Source organism: Scardinius erythrophthalmus (genome assembly GCF_964197995.2).
Source record: "Scardinius erythrophthalmus genome assembly, chromosome: 6".
Lineage (NCBI taxonomy): Eukaryota > Metazoa > Chordata > Actinopteri > Cypriniformes > Leuciscidae > Scardinius > Scardinius erythrophthalmus.
Window position 1 is genome coordinate 21,507,936 of NC_138226.1, and position 23,043 is coordinate 21,530,978.

Sequence of the window (23,043 nt, forward strand, 5' to 3'; positions counted from 1 at the left end):
ACAGAGATTCAGCTCGGACGTGTCATGAGTACAGACAACTGAAAGGACACTATTGATATACATGACTTTCTTCGAATCTTGCCATACGAGGATAATTCTGCCGTGATAAAAGTTTGACTACGGTCGTTTGATTCATTTTCGGTAAGTAGCCCGCAACCTTTTATTTGACCTGCTGCGATTGGATTAATGACAGAGCACACCCAAATGACCTGTTTTCATCCCTATAAGAGTGCTTTTTACCTTTTTTTGGTGTGAAATGCTTTTAATTTACTGTACCTCTCTGATCCAAACCACATTCGAAAGATAGTAAACATTAGTAAATAACAGCCGCAGACTGTTTGACAGCGTTGCGTCAAAACCAGAACGCTTGCATTATAATCAGTAGTAGCATACTGAAACGCACTCACGAGCTAAACGCTTCCATTGGTTACAGTAAAGAAGATTTTGGCTACACAATGTTAGGAATTTCAACGGGAGAGAAGAATGTTAAAAAAGGCTAGTTATAGGCTACTTATTTATGAATTGTAATTACCTTACCATATAGGCTACGACAAAATCATACGTTTTAAAATGTGTAATTTTACTGTACAAAATGTTTTAGAAGTAAAAATGCATGGATACTAAAAAGGCAATATGTTTTTATTTTTAAATATGCTTTTTATTAGTTAGTTGTAATTAGTTTATTATTTATGGAGGATTAGACATTCCCATGATTCCCTTCACATTTCTTTAGTATTTTATTTAAGAAGTTAGTTTCTTTTTATTTATGTAATATGCGTTTTAGGTTATTTAGTTCACGTTTATTGCATTATTTTAGTGTTGTATGATAGCCTGATGGTTTTGTCTTTGTGTGGGTAACCAACACTGTTATGGATTCATATTACTATTGACTACTGTTGCTGAAGAGGCATTTTTATTAACTGTAAATTATCATGTGGCCTTTTATTATATTATCTTTCTGTGTTATTATCAGTACATTTTACATGCACAAACAGACTAGCTAAATATGTTTGTGTATTTGCATTATATAGTGAACAAATAGGAAATATAAATTATAGGCTACAGTCAGCAAAATACTGTAAAATTTGCAGTAAAGTTCTGGCTTTTTATTATTTAATGTTTACCGTTTAAATAAATGTTTTTGACATGTAGTTTGCGGAATAATAGTGTTAAACAAATGGCCGTCCTGTCAAACAATTGCACATTTTTATTAATATTTGACACTATGCAATAAAACATACAAATTCATCTCTGTAAATTACACTGTGCATGTCTTAAACACAGTGCTGGCCAAATAAGCGAGTTATCTTTAATTGACATTCTGTCAAATGCTAGTGGCGACCTGTCATGCATTGCATTCATAAAAGGTCAGGAATTACCCTCCCTGCCCACACTCTTCAGTGTCGTGCATTTGTATTATATTATATGGAACTAATCAGGATTAAAGCACTTTTGCATCCACTAGTGTGAATACATGCACAGCAATGGATCTATTATATTTCATATTAAAATATGCAGCAGGTGCATGGATACAGCAGTGCATGTGCAGTGATTTTCTGAATTTGATATGATCCCTGCCTTGATAGAGCTTTGTGTGCTGCTTTGTGTTGGCCGTGCTTGTAGGAGTGGTTCATTCATGGTGTGTACAGATACATTGGTTCTTCCCATTTGTTTTCTGTAGATCTTAATGTAGCTTTTTAGTGGATATGCAATATGTAGGTCACTGTAATCCTTGATATTATTTTACAGTATGTAATGTAAAAATGTTTTTTGGCTTAGAGCCAATGACTAATGTTGACTGACTAGGCAAATCACGTCTTCTCATTCCAGTGACCTTTTTATGACAATGTAGCCCAGACTGCTGTTTTTCTCTTTATGAGGAAGAAGCTTAATCTCACTCAGCTGTAATGCACCTGCGTTGTGGTGGAGAAGACAAATTACTCCATGCTCATTTCCACAGTCAGTTTTTTTTTCAGTGCAAAAGATTTGTGTGAAACGCATTTTATCTGTAGTCTGTGTAGGGGGTGTGTGAGTACAGACTCAACACAGGCAGCCAAGGACACGAGAGGAAGGCACAGTGCGAAATATTCTCACTTAGCAGTGAGAGGAAATCCATTGGGTTACTTATGAGCCGAGCTTCCTTTGATATCAGATAGGAGAAAACATTTCCATTGAAGTGGAAAGCGCTTTCTCGGGAAAGCCCTGATGACATCACAGCGACTGAGACCATTTCAGACAATGCAAAGTGAAAGAAAATAGACTCGTACCGTCATTTTCTTCATATATATATATATATATATATATATATATATATATATATCATGGGAATGCTCTACAGTAATATTCTGTACATTAGCATTTGTTGATGCATAGGTAACATGAACTAATAATCAACAATATTTATAGCATTTATTAATCTGTGTAAATGTTTATTTAATCATTTCATTTATTATTGTTGTTCATACTACTACTACTACTATTAATTATTATTATTATTATTAATATTTATATTATATTATTATTATGTATAATTTAATTATTTTTAATGTATAATTTATATCATCTATATCATTGATAGCTAATATTAATATTTAATATTATATCATAATGCATTAAATAATATTAACATTTATAATTTAAATGTTAAATATATGTAGTATGTATGTTGATAACTTAACCAAGATTAACATATGATGTAAAAGTATTGTAAATTGTTAACGTTATGACCCTGGTCTAAGGGTCAGGGTAATATTTACACTGTTTACAGTAAAGTAAAAAAGGTAGAATACTTGCCAGCTCAGTAGAATAAAACAAAGTAAAAGACTGAACAGTAATGTTTAAGTAATAAAACTGTTAAGATTAAATAAAGAATAAAGAATTCAATTGACTATTGCATAAAGTTAATGTATATAACCTTAAAGTGTTCCCAATATTGGTTCAAATTCATATAGTACATTTGTAAAGCAAATTTCAGGGTTAAATGAAACTAAAGCCCATAGTCTCGTCCAGTCTGGGGCAAAGGAAATGCATTGTCTCCTGTAAACATGCATAGGAAGAATGGAATTATACAGTGATGTGTGTCTAAAGCCCGTCTGTAGACTGTCTGATTTTGTGGTGGGGCTGCAGTCTTGGTTGAAGGGACACGGTCAGAACAATGAATTCAAGAAGAAAATGTTTAAGAGATGAAAGGGTCCTCACCAGCGTGAAAAATGCATTTGTCTTAGTTGTGAAAATCGTAGTGACCACGCACAAGATTTATCGTCCATTAGGCCTCTTGGGTTCACTTTATCCGAGTGGGGGCAGATAGGCTTATATGTTATTTGCTCTACATCTAAACTGAAGAGATTTGCATCATGAGCTGTTTGCATAAATGTGAGATACAGAATGTAGTTGTAGTAGATTTTGTTCAAACTTGATTTTATTTTCAGCAAAGAGCAAGAATTTTTTTAGGATTAATTAAAAGTGCTACCTAATAAAAAATCAAGACTTTACTGAAACATTTACAGCGCCACAGTGACTGACCCAGTCAGAGCAACAAGAGCGCTTATATAGAGTCATTGTTTGCTAAATAGTCATTATACCGAGTCATTGTTTGCAGTTTCGCAAAATACAGTATTATTATTATTTTACTTGCCCTTTTCATTTCCACTGTAACCTCACAATAAAAAATATATTTCGTTTTTTTTTTTGTTGTTGTTGTTGTTTTGACATACAGTATCTGTATGGTTCAATTTATATATGTTTTAAAAATGCGTTATAATAAAATATTTCAAATATATAATTATATTATAAATAAATGTAATAAAAATTGAGCCCTGCTAATACCTCTGCTTTGTTTGTGTGATGGAGGAATAGCATTTGATGGATTAGCTTCACCTGACAACGGCTTTGAGTGAATACTTACCCTTAAAGAAACTTGTGACAGGAAGGCCCGCATATTTACATATCCTCTGACCCCATGAAACAGTTGAACACCTCTATGAGCACATGTTAGAGCTGGGGCAGGTGTTTCTCCAGATGTGCCAGCCAAGAAACCGAAAGGTGTTATTTAAGACCTTCTAATGACAAGGGCATGTAGGCATTTAGAGTTATATGGGTCATTATTGCTGACGTATGATGAGGGTCATTATCTGACGTTATGACGCTGGCTGGAGGAATGTCACGGGAACGCTAGATCTTGTCGCTCTTGTGTGCGTTTTGCTACATGTAATGTTACTGTGTTGTTTCTGGATTTATCTTTTTGTTTATTCTGTGGTACTTTTCGAATAGTTAAAAACATGCTATAATTTTGTCTTGATGTTTTTTTCTTGAAATAACACTGTAATACCCACAATGTAAACTGTCATGGAACATGCCACCTTTTTGCCATTGCGTGACCATCAGTGGTCTTATAAAGCATCCCGTGTCGTAGTGGGGGAGGGGGTTCAGTGCTCCATGTGCAGATCAGACTCTCCATTACCCAGAGTGCCTTCTCAATGGGGACGGTGAGGCAGAAGACAGAGCTATGGCTTCATCTGACCCCTTTGTTTCCCCTCACCATGTCGAGGAACTTGACAAAGGCTGATGGTCTTTGGATAATGACACTTCTCGTTGGACTGAGCACATAACAAACGCTGTGCATCGGAGCGTATGAGAGGATCCCTCAACGCTGTGCATTACTTATGCTCTTTTTGAATTATTTAGCAAAGTTTGTTTTGCGTTAACTGCATGAGTGACCAGGCAAAGATCACTGTCACTGGGTCAGTGCTAGTCCGCCTGAGGCATCCAGCGCTCTTAATGCGTCTGTTATTTTTGCACGTTACGGCCCATTATTCCATTATTTTCATTTTTTGGCACGTTTGCTTTACAACATGATATACTATGTATTTTTTTCTATATGTACATGTTCAATATGGAGAGGATTTTTCTCAAGATAGGCCTGTGTAAATCTGTGTGAATGGTGTTAGGAAGCTTTTGGCAGATTTAGATGCTAATTAGCTGCTCTCGCACCCCATTTGAATGCTTTACTGAACAGATGTATCCGATTTGTCTTACGGGGGCCTTTTTGCACCCTGGAGTGAAACTGCTGCATCCTTTGTCAGTGTATAAAAATGTATATGGAGTATGTTAATATACCAGAGGATTTGAAAGGTTTATTCACCTCAGCCACTGTGTAGTTCAGTATCAATGTAATAATATATATTATATAATAAAATTAAGCATTTTATTCAGGATTTCATTCATTGATTATTCTGCAAAGTATTTTTTTTTAAATGTCTATTCATCAAAAAATCCTGAAAAACTTATTTAGCAGCACAAGTTTTCAACATTGATAATGGTAAGAATTTTTTCATTAGCAGCAAATCAGAATATTAGAATCATTTCTGAAGGATCATGTGACACTGATGACTGGAGTCATGGCAAAGCTGAATTTTCAGAAGCCATGACAGGAATAAATTATATTTTAAAATACATTATATAAAGCAGTCATTTAATAAAAACTAAATAATTTAATAATAAATAAATTGTAATTATATTTCACAACATAATTGTTTTGCTGTCTATATATATATATATATATTTATATATATATATATATTTTTTTTTTATCAAATAAATACAGGGTATTTCAGAAGGGTCCATGAGGGTTTCATGAGGGTTCTTACATAAACATTAAAAAATCTTACCGACCCCAAAACTTTGAATAAAAATTGGAGTTTTTTAAATTTATGCTTTTTAACGTTTATTTTTAGGTTTTAAAGATTTCCGAACAACAACCTATAGATCAAATAAATGTAAGCTCCCATACAAAGACATGATTTTAGATTTAGACAGGAAAGGACACTTTTTTTTTACTTCCTCACAAAGTAATTGTAGTTCTTTTTCTTAGGGAATCTTACATCCCTGAGGACTGTATATGTTGAATGAGTTTCAACAAACCCTTGTTTGTGATTTTGAAGAAATGTACAGTGTTACAAGTCTCCTCTCTATCCGTTATGCAGAACCTGATTTCACCAACTGCAACATGTTCCTGGATCAACAACTTTGTTCATCCTGGAACAACATTCCAATCAACCAATCAGATTTGAAGAACATGTTTACAATTGATGTCAAGTTTAGTCTTACAATCAGGGTTAGGTGCTCCTACATCAGAGTTATTCACCTATTCCCCTCTTATTTTAAGGGATAACTTATGGGTAGGGTTAGGTTTAGGGTTAGGGATATGTTAAGGATTACAATTTCAGACTGGAATGTTGTTCCAGGTGGATCAACAAAATATGTTAACCCAGGAATGCGTCTAACTCTACGAAATCAGGTGCGTCCATGATAGTGTAAAAAAAAAAAAAAAAAAAAAAGCCATAAAATCCACATGCCTGGACTGCTCTTTTTGCCATTCTGCTTTGAACCCCATATGTATGCAGTCAATCTTGATGTTGTCTAGTGCGGTCCGTGTCTCCCTCCTCAGCATCAGCAGCAGATACAGTACTTCAGAAACCTCCAGAGGCTTTTCATTTCCTTTGAAGTTTTTCATTCTATGAGAATGCTCGAATGGATTCTTCAGGATAATTCACGTTGCATATCCTGCGCTTTTAACCTGCTTGGTTTTTGACCGGACAGTTGGATAGTTTTATGAAAGAAAAAAAAATATGTTGATTTGTATATGCTGTATATTTAATGTTTAATGTAATGTTCCACATTTGGGTTGTCTGTGAGAGACTAAGATTGACGCAAATGTCCTTATTGTCCTTGTTGTCCCACTTTCATTGCTTTAAATCCCCATACCTAATTGTAGAGGATTTTCAATGGCATGTTTTTGATGAACTGCCGTCTTAAACGTTTCATGTTTACAAAATTAAATTAAGTGGGATTTTTTTTTTCTTTACAGCTGGAGGCTTTCCATAAGTTGGCTGTTTGGTGGATTTTCTTGTTTTTATTGAAATGATGACAAGATATTTTATTCACAACCATATCATTCTAACATTTAGACCTTGAACAGACATAGTGCTCTTATGTTTAGGCAATTTATCCTAATAATGATGTTCTTTGGCATAGTTTGTTGATAGGATCACAAGCTCCTCCAGTGTCAGGTGATCTTCAAATATACCCACGATGTCTGAACTGCAGATGTTTATATGTAAATATGAACAAAAGCCTCACAGTTCAGAGAGAGTGAGAGGTGTGTTTTCCCCCATCTGACTGAACTCAGTCACACTCTGTCTGTGATCACCGAGTGTAAATGTCTTGTTGGGAGAATGTGAGGTTTTGCCATCTGAGCCCCAAAGACAAAAGAGGGAGCAAATCCTTTCATGAACATTGCTAATTAGCCCTCTTTGCCGTGTTATCCTGTTATGGTTTTGCTGGCCCAAAGTTCAAGGGAATCAAACTTACCCTATGCCCCACCCACTTAGTGTTCTACAGCTGCCACACAGATATTTTATCCCTCCTCGGTTTGACCCACCCCACATGTAAGACATTTTGTATGGTAGGACAGATACAATAGAGCTCAAGTCTTTCCCATATAGTTTGAAGAAGTGGGGTCACCAAACAAGAGAGAAGAGATGCTATTGCAGAGGTCATTATGATCTAGCTTACTCAGTTAAACCCAATTCTACTTGAGTATATGTAATCAGCATAAAATTATCCCTCTAATGTTTTTTTACTGCATGTTTCTGTGTTGTTGGTTGCATGTATGAGCTTTTTAAATATGAATAAGCCTTTTTTTAAATAAATAATTCTAAAAAATGATGTCAAACTACTTAATCATTTTTTAGGAGAATTTATATTTATACATATTTTTTGAGGAGAATATATATATATATATATTTATACATATTTTTTGAGGAGAATATATATATATATATATATATATTTTTTTTTTTTTTTAGAATTTTATTCAATGAGGCTTTTTTTTTCTCTTGATTGTTACATCAAGACAGTTGTTTTATGACCCTAACATTTTGACCTTATGCTCACCCAAAAAAAATATTAAAGCAAGCAATCAATCAAAATATCAATATTTTCCCTCCAAATTTATTCATGTAGCATATGGTGCATTGTGTCATTAATATTGTTCCAACAGAGCTTTTTTAAGGCAGATAATCTTTTCTGCATTATCTGGGGCATTTGAAGTTTATTTTTCATTGTGTTATTCTGAGCTACATGACTGATTCCTTGGATCTTTGAATGTGTCAAGAGTCTGAAGAGGGGATTAAAAATTATGCAGCTGAATTGGACCACTTCAAACGAATAGTGCCGGATTAGTGTGTGTGTGTGCATGTAGGATTTCAATTAGCTGGTCTGTGATTCTGATCCAATGTGACTCCTTTAGTTTTGACCGGGTGCACTATAGGGCAGAGGTATTGCTCGGTGCCATTTGACTTGTGACAACAGGCAGGGCTCTGTTGGGATTGCATTGTGCCCTCTCTCAAATGAGCATCTGCATTATTGTCCATTCTTGCTGTATTTAGGCTTTCCAAGGAATTTTGCTATACGGTTTTGAAGGTGTTGTGCTATATTTTTGTAGTATATTGTGTGCTATTGTCCTACTGTAAGTAATAATAACCTCTTTTTTGTTTTGTGCAGTTTCTAGTATAATGTTTTACTTCTAGACGAAATGCTGACATTCGGGTGTTTGTGACAGACTGGAAAAGAGCCACAACTTGCAGCTTGCCGCTTTCTTGCCACTCTTCTCTTTTAACTTCTCAAACCTGTGCAAAATCTGGTCCAACAAGTTTTGGAAGCCACAGGAGAGGATTTGCATTTCTTTCCCTCCATTAATGGGAGCGACTGCCATTCACAGGCCAATTCACAACCCAGAATATCGTGTTTCTGACCTGAGTTAGTCTTTTTCACCTGGCAGTGGCTCAGGCAGGAACTCCAGGGCCCTTGACCTGCGGGGAGACTCAATCCTCTCCATGCTGTCTCTTTCCTCCACCCTGCTGGGTCTGAGTCAGCCAGTGACCTACAGGAATGAGATGACATGAGTGTGACTGGATATATCATGCTGTACAGAGAGGAAGGCAGGCTTTCAGAGCTCCCGCAATCATTCTTACATGGTGTATCACAGGTGCAAAAAAACTCAAATCAGCACTGTTTTGTTTTAAAAGCTGTGTAACACATGCAGTCAAATGCTTCTTTCTTTCTTTCTTTCTTTCTTTCTTTCTTTCTTTCTTTCTTTCTTTCTTTCTTTTTTTTTTTGGGGGGGGGGGTCGATGTCAACATTTTTGTTTTTCATGTTTGTATCATGTTTTTCAATACATACTCAAACATTTCTTATGAAATTATTCCAAGACCGAATGATCTAACTATACTATCTACATTAGTATAGATTATACACTTTATTGTCTACTACTATACTGTCCAAAAGTTTGAGGTCAGTGAGATTTTGTTTAAAATCATTTTTATTCAGCTAGAATGCATTAAAATGATCCAAAATGAGAGTGAGGGTATTTATAATGTTACTAATTATTAAAATTTTCAAATAAATGCTGTTCTTTTGACCTTTCATCAAGGAAAACAAAAAAGTGTATGCATTTCCACAAAAATTATAAGCAGCACAACTATTTTCAACATTTATGATGATAAGAAATGTTTATTGAGCAGCAAATCAGCATATTAGAATGATTTCTGAAGCCATGAATTTAATTTTAAAATATCTTGATATATACAAGTTTTTATTGTATATCTTGGTTATAATAGACTTTTATATATATATATATATATATATATATATATATATATATATATATATATATATATATATATATACCAACCCCAAACCTTTGAATGGTATGGCAACATATGTGACCCTGGATCACAAAACCAGTCACAAGTCGCACGGGTATATTTGTGGCAATAGCCAACATTGTATGGGTCAAAATTATCAAAATTAATTATAAAATTATTTTTCTTTTATGCCAAAAATCATTAGAATATTAAGTAAAGATCATGTTCCATGAAGATATTTTGTACATTCCCTACCGTAAATATATAAAACATTTATGTTTGTGAGTGAATGCAGCACAATAGCGAACATAAATGGACAACTTTAAAGGTGATTTTCTCAATGGTTCGATTTTTTTCAACCCTCAGATTCCAGATGTTCAAATAGTTGTATTTCAGCCAAATGTTATCCTATCATAACAAACCATACATCAATGGAACGCTTATTTGTTCAGCTTTCAGTTGCTGTATGAATCTCAATTTCAGAAAAATGACCCATGTGACTGGTTTTGTGGTCCAGGGTCACAAATGTGTTATTTGTTTCTATTTTTTTATTATTTTTAGCAGAAACATCTGAGACAAAGATAATTCTTAATACAAAGTTAATGCGACTGAAAATTGATACTTTAACTGTTCCCTGCTGGTGAAAGGACCTACCTGACTTCTTTAGTCTTTGACCATAAATTAAATTGCTACATGTACTATGCTAAGCGCTTGCATATTGTGGCCCTGTTGTTGGTTTGATTGCTTCCATTGTTTTCCTCATTTGTAAGTCACTTTGGATAAAAGCGCCTGCTAAATTATTAAATGTACATTCAATGTAAATGAAGTAAAACAGAGAAGTAGTAGTAAATTAATGTAGTGCATCAGTGTACATATGTGATGTGTTAACAGCATACATAATGCACATGGATATTGTAGAGACAGAAATTGAAGACACAGTTTATGTGCAATGTTATTGAAAGAACATAGATGTTTAAATGTACCAGTGGTTTTATATGTTATTTTGCATTACAAGGCTCAGAGACATGCATAAAAGCAGTACAGAACTACAATCAAGCGAGTGCAAAAGGTTGGTTTGCTTCTGAGCCAGGTTCATGTTGTGCTAAAGTGTTTACTCTCCAGCTATGCTTTATTGCATCCTGATCCTCTTCAACACTCTCCAAACAACAGAATAGTCTGCTTAAACAAACCGACAACCGCAGTTTCCATTTTCCAGAGCGACTTGCGGGCGTGTAGGCTTTGATGACAGGTATTGCTCCTGGCAGGCACCTGGCACAGCTTTAGAGGAGATTGGGCACCGAAGTTCAACCTGAGGCACTTCCTGATTGGTCTGGAAGGCTTCCTTTGAATGTCACAGTAATTATTATGTGCCTTGTTTGGAAAGTATTTAAATTAAAAATTTCCCTTGTTTGACTGGCATGAGTTACAGTCGTCATTATTATGATTAGAATGTCAACACTTAAAGTGAAATTATTAATATAATTATTAAGAAAAGGTCTGCTGGCATTAGTGCCACATAAATGGTTTAAGCAAGTGCATGATTTTTTCAATATTTATTTTATGCTCACCAAGGCTGCATTGTTTTGAACAAAAAAGTACAGTAAAAACAGTTATACTGTGAAATATTATCACAGTTTAAAATAACTGTTTTCTATTGTAATATATTTTAAAATGTAATTTATTCCTGTGATGACAGCTGAATTGCCTAGCGGTCCCACCCTAAACCTACCCCAGACCTAAAACTACCCATAACCGGCGTCTCATATTGACGCTAAAGGGTGTCCTGTGCGTCGGATATTGAAGAAATTTCAAAAGCGTCAGTATATGACGCCCTAGGATGAGAATGCGTTGTTACTCCAGTGTTCAGTGTCACATGATCCTTCAGAAATCATTCTAACATGCTGATTTGCTGCTCAAGAAACATATTATTACATCAATCTTGAAAACAGTTTTGCTGCTTAATATTTTGGTTGAAATCATGATTTGTTTTTTGGTTTTCTTTCAGGATGCTTTGATAAATAGAAAGTTCACAAGAACAGCATTTATTTCAATTACGCCAAACATTAAACGGTATGTGTATTAGCATATAGTTGTTATGTCTCTGTCTGTATTTCACTATTTTTGAAGATCTCTTATCACCAATGTTCTCAAAGTTGTGGCCTGGACAGCTGGTGTTTGATGGTCCAGGACATTAGACTCTCCAATGACAGATAAAGCTGAATAAGATGCCTCGGTGTGAGGACACCTGTGCTGAAACTGAATCCATGTTTTCTTATCAGTAGGATGTATTTTTGTTACTCAAGACTTTGCTTACTTAACTCATTCCCTCTTCATGTCACAGTCTCATACAAAGGGTGATTTTATCTAAGCTGAGCTTTTATCTGAACTCATTTCACTGCAAGTAATCTAGTTTAAGAATTAGGCTTAATCACACTATTTGACTGTGAGTTGGCCACAATATACTTGACGATATACTACTGAAGATAGAAAAACATACAAAACGACGTGAGGGCAAATAAATGATGACAGAATTTCCATTTTTGGGAGAACTATCCCTTAATGTTTTCTCTTGTAGAAACTCTGATGGCAGAAATATATACGTCATTAAATAAATAACGTAATTCATCATAACACCTGGCTCTTTCATTGTAGAACTCTCCGGTTTTCTCTGTATCTGTTCAGCATCCACATGAAACATGTACTGTACACGGGTTAAATTCTTACTAATATAATGCTGAAAGCCCAAGGGGAAAATCTAATTCATTACCTCCAGACGTAACGTATTATAGAGGTCAGCGCATTTATCAAAGGTGTGTCAAAACATACTTAAAATGTTTGTTGACATTCCCAGTCGAGCAACAGCTTGTGGGACCAATCAGCTAAAAAGGAAAACTGATATGTACTTCTGTGCTCCTTTTCAATGGCACCTTAGACCTTCAGTGGAGAAAAGGATTGCTTTGAGGAAACCTGATGCTCTGTAACACGGCTGTGCTGTGCCACTCTACATTGTCTGAGAGGTCAGGAGCTACACAGCAACAGGAGCTCAGGGTCGCCCGGTGTCGGACTATTTAATCATTTTTCTGAGAGTAGCATGGCTAACACATTAATAGGAGGAATAGAAATCTATTTTACATCCTCAGACGGGAAAGCCATTATAATCCTATTGGACATGTATAACTTTAAGGGCTCTTATTGTCTTTGAATTGATAAAAAGATTGAAATATTTTCATTTTGTTTTTCAGTTCTGTAATTGGTTCTCACGCATCTGCTTTCACAGAGATGTGCTGGGATTACTGCTCAAATGTTTAAATGGGAACTATTTGCTGAGATCTAATAAGATCTAATCTTTTTTAATAAACCACAGAAAGAACAAAAAGGTGGTGATACTATGAAGATGTGATTTTTTTCCTTCCAGGTTAAGATTGGTATGTGAATGAACTGATGGAGAAGAAAAAATACACAATACAGTATCCTGCAGTACTTACCATCTCGAAATTTTAACTGGATGCTTGTTGCCATCATTAAATAATAAAAGTATTACAAAAATGAGCTGTTTTGATCTAATATGCTATAAATAAAGCAAATATCTAATAAAGGAAGCACTCTTATTGTCTGTGATGACTGAAATATACTCAAACTCATAAACTTTAAAGGGGAAATGCAGCAAAAATGGTATACATTTCAACCAGTATTTTTGTAAAAGGTTTAAGGCAGTCTGAAGGTTGTTCTGTTGTATTTATTAGCTCTCTCTGCTCTCTCTTATTATGAGTCAGCTTTTTGCAGAGGGGAATTCAATTTGAGAGTTGTAAACAAAGTAAGAGCAATTGATTCACCAAAATGAATGGATTGATTTCTGGCTGGCCCTCCACCTGACTCGCTGAAGAAAGAACACAAAGCGGTTTAGTCAAGCACTTCTGAAAAATGTGTAATCTGCCCCAGCTTTCGTTTCAGTAATGTAAACCGCAGAGCTCTGTGTTTAAGCCATGTGCTTTTCTCCAGGCTTATTTTAGTCTTTCAGGGGGATTTTTTGTATATCGCACCAAAAAAAAAGCACAGATCCTTCTCATTTTTCAACCTTTGTTATGCTTTTTAATTGGGTTTAGTTTAAAGTAAATGTGCATGGTAAACAATTAAAATGTACTTTTATTCTTTTTTATAAAGAAAAAAAAAACGGTAACACTTTAGTGTCCAATTCTCACTATTAACTTTACTTATTAGCATGCATATTACTAGGATATTGACTTATTAGTACTTATAAAGCACATATTGATGCCTTATTCTGCATGAACATATTTTACAGCCCTTAACAACTTACTAACTATTAATAAGCCGTAATTAGGAGTTTGAGGCAAAATTCAAATGTAAAAGTTACAGGGCTACTAATTTAATTTAATAGTTAATAGAATTTGACCCTAATATAAAGTGTGACCAGAAAAAAACATACATTTTTAGGTCAATGGCCATTATGTTGTTAATAGAATATTATCGACAACAAAAAAAAGCCACATGAAGCACATTTTGTTCTATTAAATTTGATCCTGTTTCGTGGACTGTAAATATATAAGTATCCATTTTATGGTGTTCATCAAAGATGTTGCATTGTGAGCATGGCATTCAGTAATTGAAAACAATAGATGAGTGTTTGTTCTGCTGCCAACAACCAAAGCAAACAGCTATAAGAGGGCCACTATCGCTGAGGGTCAGGACATTGGCAGACTGCTGACATTGTCATTGATATAATGAAACACTTGCTGGAATAACAAGCATGCCTCTTGTGTCCGGTGTTTTGGAGTGGGATAACACTGCTTTGAACTCCTTTAATCCTATAGAGTTCCCTTCTTTCTTCAGATGTTTCTTTAATCCCTAAACTTAATTTATTTGGCGCCTAATATTTAAGTTGTTTTGTGTGACCATGGCTGTGTTGTTTAACAGGTGCCGTGTTGGATCTGGGTACCTGCTCATGTGAGTTTTCCTCCAGCTATGGAACCCTGGCCTATCATGGCCTGGGGCTTAATGCTGACCGCCATCACCGGCTGGATCAAAGCGGTTCAATCTAGGGAATTCACAGAAAAAGACATTGTTTTTCTCCATCCCTCAAGTAAGTATTTCTTCTTTAGCCTTCTTTCCTCTTAGATCCTGCCAAAGCTTTGAAAATGAAACTGATATAATCCTTGAGTTTTTGGGTCATCTCATCTGGAAGAACAAAAGGGTCAGACATCAGTTGTCAATCCTGCCTTCTATGGATCTTTTAAGGGCTGGTATGGAGCTGTTAGACCTTCAGGCTCTGAATGCAAATTCATTCCAAATATGGGGTTCTAGATTTTATATTGTGACCTAATTGGCCTTCCAGGCTGTATCAGTGGTTGAGCAGCGGGCCAGTGAGGCATAGCTAAACTCAGCGTCACCAGCTGTGTTAAGACCCCCCACCCTAAAACTCATAGATTGCCCACTAGGCCTGCTGATGTGAAATCAATCGTTCATAGCATGTGGCAATGGCCGTGGCGCTATAGGTCAGTGTAGCCTTTTCTGCCTGAGACCTTTTCTTCTTTAACCCCCGTTTGATTTGCATCTTGAAATTCTTTATGGGGAAATGGCTTTTACATTTGTCAATTAAATGGTAACATTTTCATTACATTTACATTCTATAATTTTTAACAATATAGTTTGTTAATATACATTCAAACAAATACTTACACTATAGTTTGGGGTCGGTAAGATTTGTTTAATGTTTTTGAAAGAAGTCTCTTATGCTCACCAAGGCAGCATTTATTTGATCAAAAATACAGTAATATTATGAAATATTAGTGCATTTGTGACCCTGGATCACAAAACCAGTCACAAGTCGCACGGGTATATTTGTGGCAATAGCCAACAATACATTGTATGGGTCAAAATTATAGATTTTTCTTTTATGCCAAAAAATCATAGGATATTAAGTATAGATCATGTTCCATGAAGACATTTTGTAAATTTCCCACCGTAAATATATAAAACATTTATTTTTGTGAGTGAATGCAGCACAGTTGGGAACATAAATGGACAACTTTAAAGGCGATTTTCTCAATGTTTAGATTTATTCGCACCCTCAGATTCCAGATTTTCATATCTCTGCCATAAATATTGTCATATCCTAACAAACCATACATCAATGGGAAGCTTATTTATTCAGCTTTCATATGATGTATAAATCTCAATGTCAAAATTGTGACCCATGTGACTGGTTTTGTGGTCCAGGGTCACATTTCTATTTTATTTTTTTAAGTGTAATGTATTCAGCCAAGTCTTCAGTGTCACATGATCCTTTAGGAATTATTCTAATATGCTGTTTTGTTGCTCAAGAAACAATTATTATTATTATTATTATCAATGTTCAAAACAATTGTGCTGCTTAATATTTTTGTGGAAATCGTGATTCATTTTTTTCAAGATTCTTTGATGAATACAAAGTTCAATATAACAGCATTTATTTGAAATATAAATCTTTTGTAACATTATAAATGTCTTTAAACTCACTTTTTTTTCAATTTAATATCCTTGCTGAATAAAAATATGAATTTATTTTAAACATCTTTATGTATATTAAAACGTATATAAAAATAGAAGTTGTATATACAGCTTATATATATACATAAATATATTTTTATTAGAATGTCCTTTAGTGAAAGCAATTCCAAACATTTTCCATTCAGAAATGGAACCAGAATCGTTAAATTCCTCATGGTGCCCATTCCTATTTTTCCTTATTTGAATGTACTGATATTCTATGCATTACATGTTGTTCCAGTTTTGATCACTTGTAACAAATACTATCCATGTTTTTGATATAAATATCTTAGTGAGTTGGTAACATGTGGCAAGTACAATTATCCATAATGAAAGAGAGTAGATGTTGGTCTCAGTTCTGTTGAGAGAATTAATCTGTGAAATCCCAAACTCTTTCATCACAGTGAGCAGGACCTCCCAAAATCCCTTTAGCTGTGTGGTGGCTCTCCGGTGTACAGCTGGAGATATCCGTATCTGCTCAATGGCCCAGCGGGGATTGAGTGTGTGTGTGTGTGAGCTTAAAACAAATCAGTTCTTATGAGATCTCAAAATAGTTTGTGCACCACCACCGTATGTGTGACCTTCTGATATCCGGCTGTTGCACATTGATGTAGAGGATTTACTGTGATGATGGAGCTGATTTTGTTTCATCACTCCAGATGGCAAGTGTGGATTCAGAAAAACAAAACACACTCCACGCATTTAGCATACTTAGCACTACTTCACAATGAGTGTGTTTACATGTACAACAAATTGTTGGTGGCTATAAAAAATCAGCTCATTATAAAAACTCAAAGCATGTTTACATTGGATTATATTACAAATTGTTTTGTTTTCTCCTTTTTTGACATCAAATATGAAACGGATATCCACACAAGACATGCACATTGAATTGGAAAGGAAGAAAATGTATAATGTTGACAGACACACAAGGGTCGGAAATGTGCCTCAGACTTCATATTTTGCTGTTGTATTAACTCATGTTTCTCTCATCTCTTTAAGTCTGTGCTATAAATATATAAGAGATGTTACAGTCAGTTGTATCAATGTATTCATTAGTGACCACTTTCTCATAAGGAGGCTCACAGGAATCTGGTGGGGTTAACAGTAAAATCTGCAGGTCATAAATGAACTTCTAACTAAGTTCTGTTTGAGCTATTTAGAGACCTCAGACGTAATAACACATTGGGTTGTTTGGATGAATGAATGGCCTGTTTAAAATGGTCACTTGATCAGATTCTTGAAGCATTTGCTGGATGAGCTCAACAAGGTTTTTCCTCTTTAAAACTTTAAAACAAAAACGAGGCAGATGTTTATGTTCTGTGTGAGCCACGTAATCTGATTGTGGAGCTTCAGGAAGAGAAAAAGCACTGTTTTCCCAAGGACTTTTTTCATCTAAGGATTAACAGCAAAGAGCACTTGAAAAGATTGTGTCTCAGTCTTTCACAAGTGGTTCTATTGATTAGGAAATTGTTACAGGTAGCCTACATAATTACATGCAATTTATTTAAAAATGAAATGAGTGACTGGCATGTTATCTATTCTGTAAACACTGTAAATCATAAAGTCAAACGTTAACTTGGTCAATAGGAGAACCATTTTTATTTTTATTTTTACTGTTTTGCTTTTTTTTGGAGAAAAAAGAAAATCGATTACCATTCAGAACACGATGGCATGATGACAACACAATCATTTATTTCTATTTGACCACATTTATAACATGCTCTGAATATAAATGTGCAAATTAAGTTTGATGCAGATGAAAAAGAGAGAAAAGTTTTTTTTTTTTTTTTACATTGTTGTTCTCCTTATATAATTGTTCTATTGAAATTTCTATTCATCAAAGAATCCTGAAAAATATATATATCATGGTTTCCTTAAAAATATTAGGCAGCACTACTGTTTTCAACATTGATAATAATAAAGAATTTTTCTTGTGCACCAAATCAGCATATTGGAATGATTTCTGAATGATCAAATTCAGCTTTTCCATCACAAAAACAAATTACATTTTGAAATATATTAAAATAGAAAACAATTATTTTAAATTGTAATAATATTTCACAATATTACTGTTTTTACTGTCTTATTTAAAATTATTTATTAAAATTAAAAGTATTAAAAAGTATTTAAAAACATAAAATATTTCCAGACCCCAAACTTTTGAAAGCTAGTAAATATAAGATTATATTGGCAGATAAGATGTTATATGTATAAACAATATCATACAATATAATATTTATATCCGATGATTCCCGTCCTTTTGTTCAACATAATAATAATCAGCTAATCAGTTTCACCAACAGATTTGCAATCACTAAATGATGATCTAAATCATTCCATTTACATTGATTATTATTCTTTTGTCCTTTGTTTTCCCAGCAACTCCATATCCAGGAGGATTTAAATGTTTTACCTGTGAAGATGCACCTGACAACTATGAATGCAATCGCTGGGCTCCAGATCTCTACTGTCCACGAGGTGCCAACATCTCCATAACCTCTCTCTCTTATTACAGAGCAGTTTGAAGCAGGGTGCCTATTAAAACAAAAGTACAGTATTTATGTCGTTCTGCAAAACAAGGCGCAATTTATAATTAATCCAATTTATATACAAAGGAGGCATGTTTGGGCTGAAAATAATGACAATGAATTCATTTAAATGGTGACAGCGCAGTGCTATTTAATTGCGCTTTGCTAAAAAAAACTAATTTGGTGTTCCCGGTTAAAATCAATGAGGCCTAGTGGCCTACGATCAATCAGTTCATAAAATAAATACAAAACCTTTGCTAACTGAAAGGAAACTAGATTAAAATCCAATACTTGTCCCATAACAAGAGATTTATAAGCTATTTTTTGAGGGTTGGTTGACTGGGAACACAAGTGTAACCAGGTGGAAAATACCCCCAAAAAAGAACAAAAGTGAGCAAAGTCAGTAAGTTGCAGTCTAATGCGATAACAATAACTAGCATTTTTGGGGGAAAAGAAAATCCTCTCTGGGTCAAAATGCAATACAACATTTTTGTTGTATAAGTGCATTGAGTGAATAATATTTTTCAGGCCCTGCTTTGCCTATGAGTTGTTTAAGATATGTATTCAGTACATGCTTTTGCCATGAATAGCCTCCCATATAAGGAGGCTGGTGCTGTGTTGGGTCTGATTTACAGCACTGTGTTAATGACTCAAGAGCTGTAACCCCTTACAGACACTCATTCCTTCAGTAAGCACATGCTGCTACAGATCATCTGCAGTTTTGCAGGGAATGTATACATTTCTTGGAACGCTCAGATATGGTTGTGTTGTGTGTTTCCATGTAGTTCTTGTGCAATATTTTGTTGCTCATATTTCATGGGCACTTATTAAAGATCGGCCGAGGGCGAGTACTGCAATATCCGTAGAAAAATCCCTGGAGGAATATTTCCTTTCTACTGGAATCTGACTGCATTAGTCTTATGTGATGTATACAGTGTGCCCTTGAGAAAACTAAGTGAAGTTTCTTTGTAACTTTTAGAGAGCAGATATTGCTACACACGCCATAAGATGAAGTGGGATGGAAACACAGTGTTGGTGCAGAAGCGTTGCGTGGCGCTGGAAGACTGTCTTGAAACGGGGTGCTCGGACATGGACCATGAAGGAAACAGGGTGAGAACAACTAAACACAACTCACATATCAAGTAACTTGTGCATCCAGTTTGTGTCATGCTCGTCCTACTGAAATCCATCTCATCTCACTTTACACAGTCCACTTGAAGTGATCTTAAACATGTTGAGTGGACGATAAACATTTCTGCTGCTTATAGGATATGGCTCAGTCAGCAACACTAAACTCTGCTCTTTAGTTAATCCATTTATCCTTTCAAGTGATTTCACTGCAGATGAGATAAAGTTGTAAGTTATGCTGCCGTCTCAGTAATCCTTCTCTGAGTAATCCTTGCTGAAAGGTGCGCCTGGTCACTCCCTGAACTCTTTGTAACTTACCTTTTACCTCCAGCACAGGACAGGAGTTATGCAGAGGGCAGGGGGCAGATGTGAGAAGGCCAGATTGAGAGATAAATGCGGTGTAAAGATGCCACAGCAACACTAAAAGAGAAAATTTAGAAGTTGAGGGTTCATTCTAAGGTTAAAAAAAAAAAAAAAGTTCAGACAAACACAAATACATTCTGGCCTAATCCCAAGCTATGTAACTTTGGCACTTAATTAAGCCCTAAACAATTTAAAGTTGCCATGAAACGGAAGTTAAGATAATCTTTTCTTCCCTGTGGTGACGTATATATCCGAATGAAACAGTTAACTCAAACAATTAATTATGTATGACGGGACTTGATTTTGTCTATGGGGAATTGAGTTGGATGGTTGTTGTTTGCACAGATAAGTCATTTATAATAAATACAGCAATATTCCATAAAAAATTATAATTTTAGTTTTTTATTTTATGTTGACTTTAACACAAACTTTCTGTTCTGTGCTGTTCATTGTAAGCCTTGTATACAAAAACTTTTTTTTTAAAGTGACTCATGCTGGCAAAATGAGGCTGATTACGATCTACAGGCAAAACAAGTGAAAAAAAGTCACTTTTGGTCGAATTTGAGATTTTCACAAAAAGAGTTCATTAAGCCCTAGTTTAGCGATCCCAATGCTCCTCATTTTCTGAGAGGAGTACCTTTCCTTTGTCCATGAAAAAAAATATTCAAGACATTGAGAATATTCATAGCGAATTCTCGATGGCATGAGTCTGAACTAATGATAATATTCAAACTCATGCTAATATAAACAAAAGAAAACATCTGATGTCTAACATTATATTAGATCGGTGCAGTACAGTAGTCTAATATAGCCTATAGGCTGTCTGTCTCATTAATGTTAATCGTGGTACCAATTGTGGTATCATGGAAAAAAAAGTTGAATATATATATATTTTCCTATAGATATGGGTTTTGACTTGGTGCCAAATTTGCTTGTATTACCAGGGATTTTAAGGTATGGTTGCTTGCTAGGTGATTTTGTTTTGGAAATTTCCGAAAAATTCAACTTGATTTTTCTCTAAATTGACTTTGCTCATTCTACTTCAAATCATCAAATCATTATTTTGAAGGCTTTTTAATAGAAAATGTAAATTCATTTTTGAAAATTTGCTCATTGCGACTCATTTTGCCAGCACGGGTCACAAATTAAATTTAAAGCTTGATTAAAGTTGTCCAATTGACTCGTATTGATAGAATGGTCAGCATTCAGAATGTAGCCAAAAGCAGTTACATCATCATAATATGTGCTGGTCTTCTTTCTTATGTCTATTTGCATATTGAACTGTGATTGGTGCTGTTATCCTTGCATATAATTTAATCTTCTACAACTGTTTTTAGGGCAGCTTCCAACTGATCTTTTTTTAAGATTCTAAGTTAATGTCAGTTTTAAAACAGTGGGACCGATCAGTAGAAGCCGGGGGCAGGATAAGCATCACAAGTGTGTGTTTATAGTAGCATCTGTTCATCATTTATCAACTAAATTTCAAAGGAAATGCTTATTATACTGTCTGGCACAAGACATTAGGAAGAAACAATATATATCGTGGCCACAAATTAAGAATTTGTTTCCACAAGTTATTGGACTTGATTTAGTTCAAATTTGTGGTCACATTGTACTAATTTGTCCCCTTGATTTAATTTACTGTAACTAATTTACAGTAAATTTTACAATTACAATTTTTTTTTAAGTTGTGGGAACAAATTCTTAATTTGTGGCCACAATATCTTGATTTTTTTCCACACGTCATGCTCAGTAGCTTTATAGCCAAAGTGATTGCTTTATTGCTTTTGGGGTTTTTTATATCAAAAACAGTATCTTATGAATCTGCAGTTCAGCATTTTCTGTTTGTTTATTTTTGTTATTTTGTAGAAGCTTGTCTCATAAAAGCGTGCCTCGAAAACCTTTCATACTGCGCTGTGCTTTTTAACTATTCATCAGAGCTGTCTTGCATGTCAAGTGTAATTCTCTGTTTATTGTTTGGTTTTCTCCATGCAGGAGTGTACAGCCTGTTGCGAGGGGAACATCTGTAACATGTCTCTCCCACGAAACGAGACTGATGCCATCTTTGCCACCACTTCTCCCATTAACGAGAGCATGCAACCAGCACAGAGTCCCACGCTGCTGCTTTCTGTCTGTATCGTCGGCCTGATGCTCCACAGTATTAACTGAGAGTAGAATGAACCTTTATGGCAATAACTAAACCATTGGCATGTGCCAGTCAGCTGTGGGCTTTACCTTCTTCAAAATGAAGTGTTAGTTGTTGGACGACTTCTTTCCTATGAATACATTTTTATGAATCCTATACTAATATTCTCTATAAGAAAAAAAAAGAAGAAATTTCATGATGTACAGTACCAGTCAAAAGTTTGGAAACATTTTATTTTTAATGTGTTTGAAAGAAGTCTCATCAAGCCTGCTTTTATTTGATCAAAAATACAGAAAAAAACTGTATGTACTGTAACTGTAAATAATATTAATATTTAAAATAACGGATTTCTAATTTAATATTCTTTATAATATAATTTATTTCTGTGATGCTAAGGTGATTTTTTTTTTTATCAGACATTACTCTAGTCTTTAGTGTCACATGATTCTAATATGCTGATTTGTTGTCAGAGTTGGAAACAGTTGTGCTGCTTAATATTTTTTTATAGCCTGTACTGTTCTTTTTAACTTTTTGTTCATCAATGAATCATGAAAAAATATCTCAGGTTTAAAACAAAACAAAACATTAAACAGCACAACTGTTTCAGCATTACTAATAAATGATCAC

The 23,043-nt window shown here is 34.7% G+C and overlaps 1 protein-coding gene across 1 annotated transcript; it reads left to right on the forward strand.

Moving 5' to 3' along the window:
* On the forward strand, positions 1–22,660 carry lypd6 (LY6/PLAUR domain containing 6). Its single transcript, XM_081367769.1, has 5 exons — positions 1–141; positions 14,638–14,803; positions 18,631–18,729; positions 19,759–19,889; positions 22,266–22,660. Exons 2-5 carry the CDS (start codon positions 14,686–14,688, stop codon positions 22,437–22,439), a joined length of 522 nt encoding a protein of 173 aa, XP_081223895.1. The 5' UTR covers positions 1–141; positions 14,638–14,685; the 3' UTR covers positions 22,440–22,660.
* Positions 22,661–23,043: the final 383 nt, after the last annotated feature.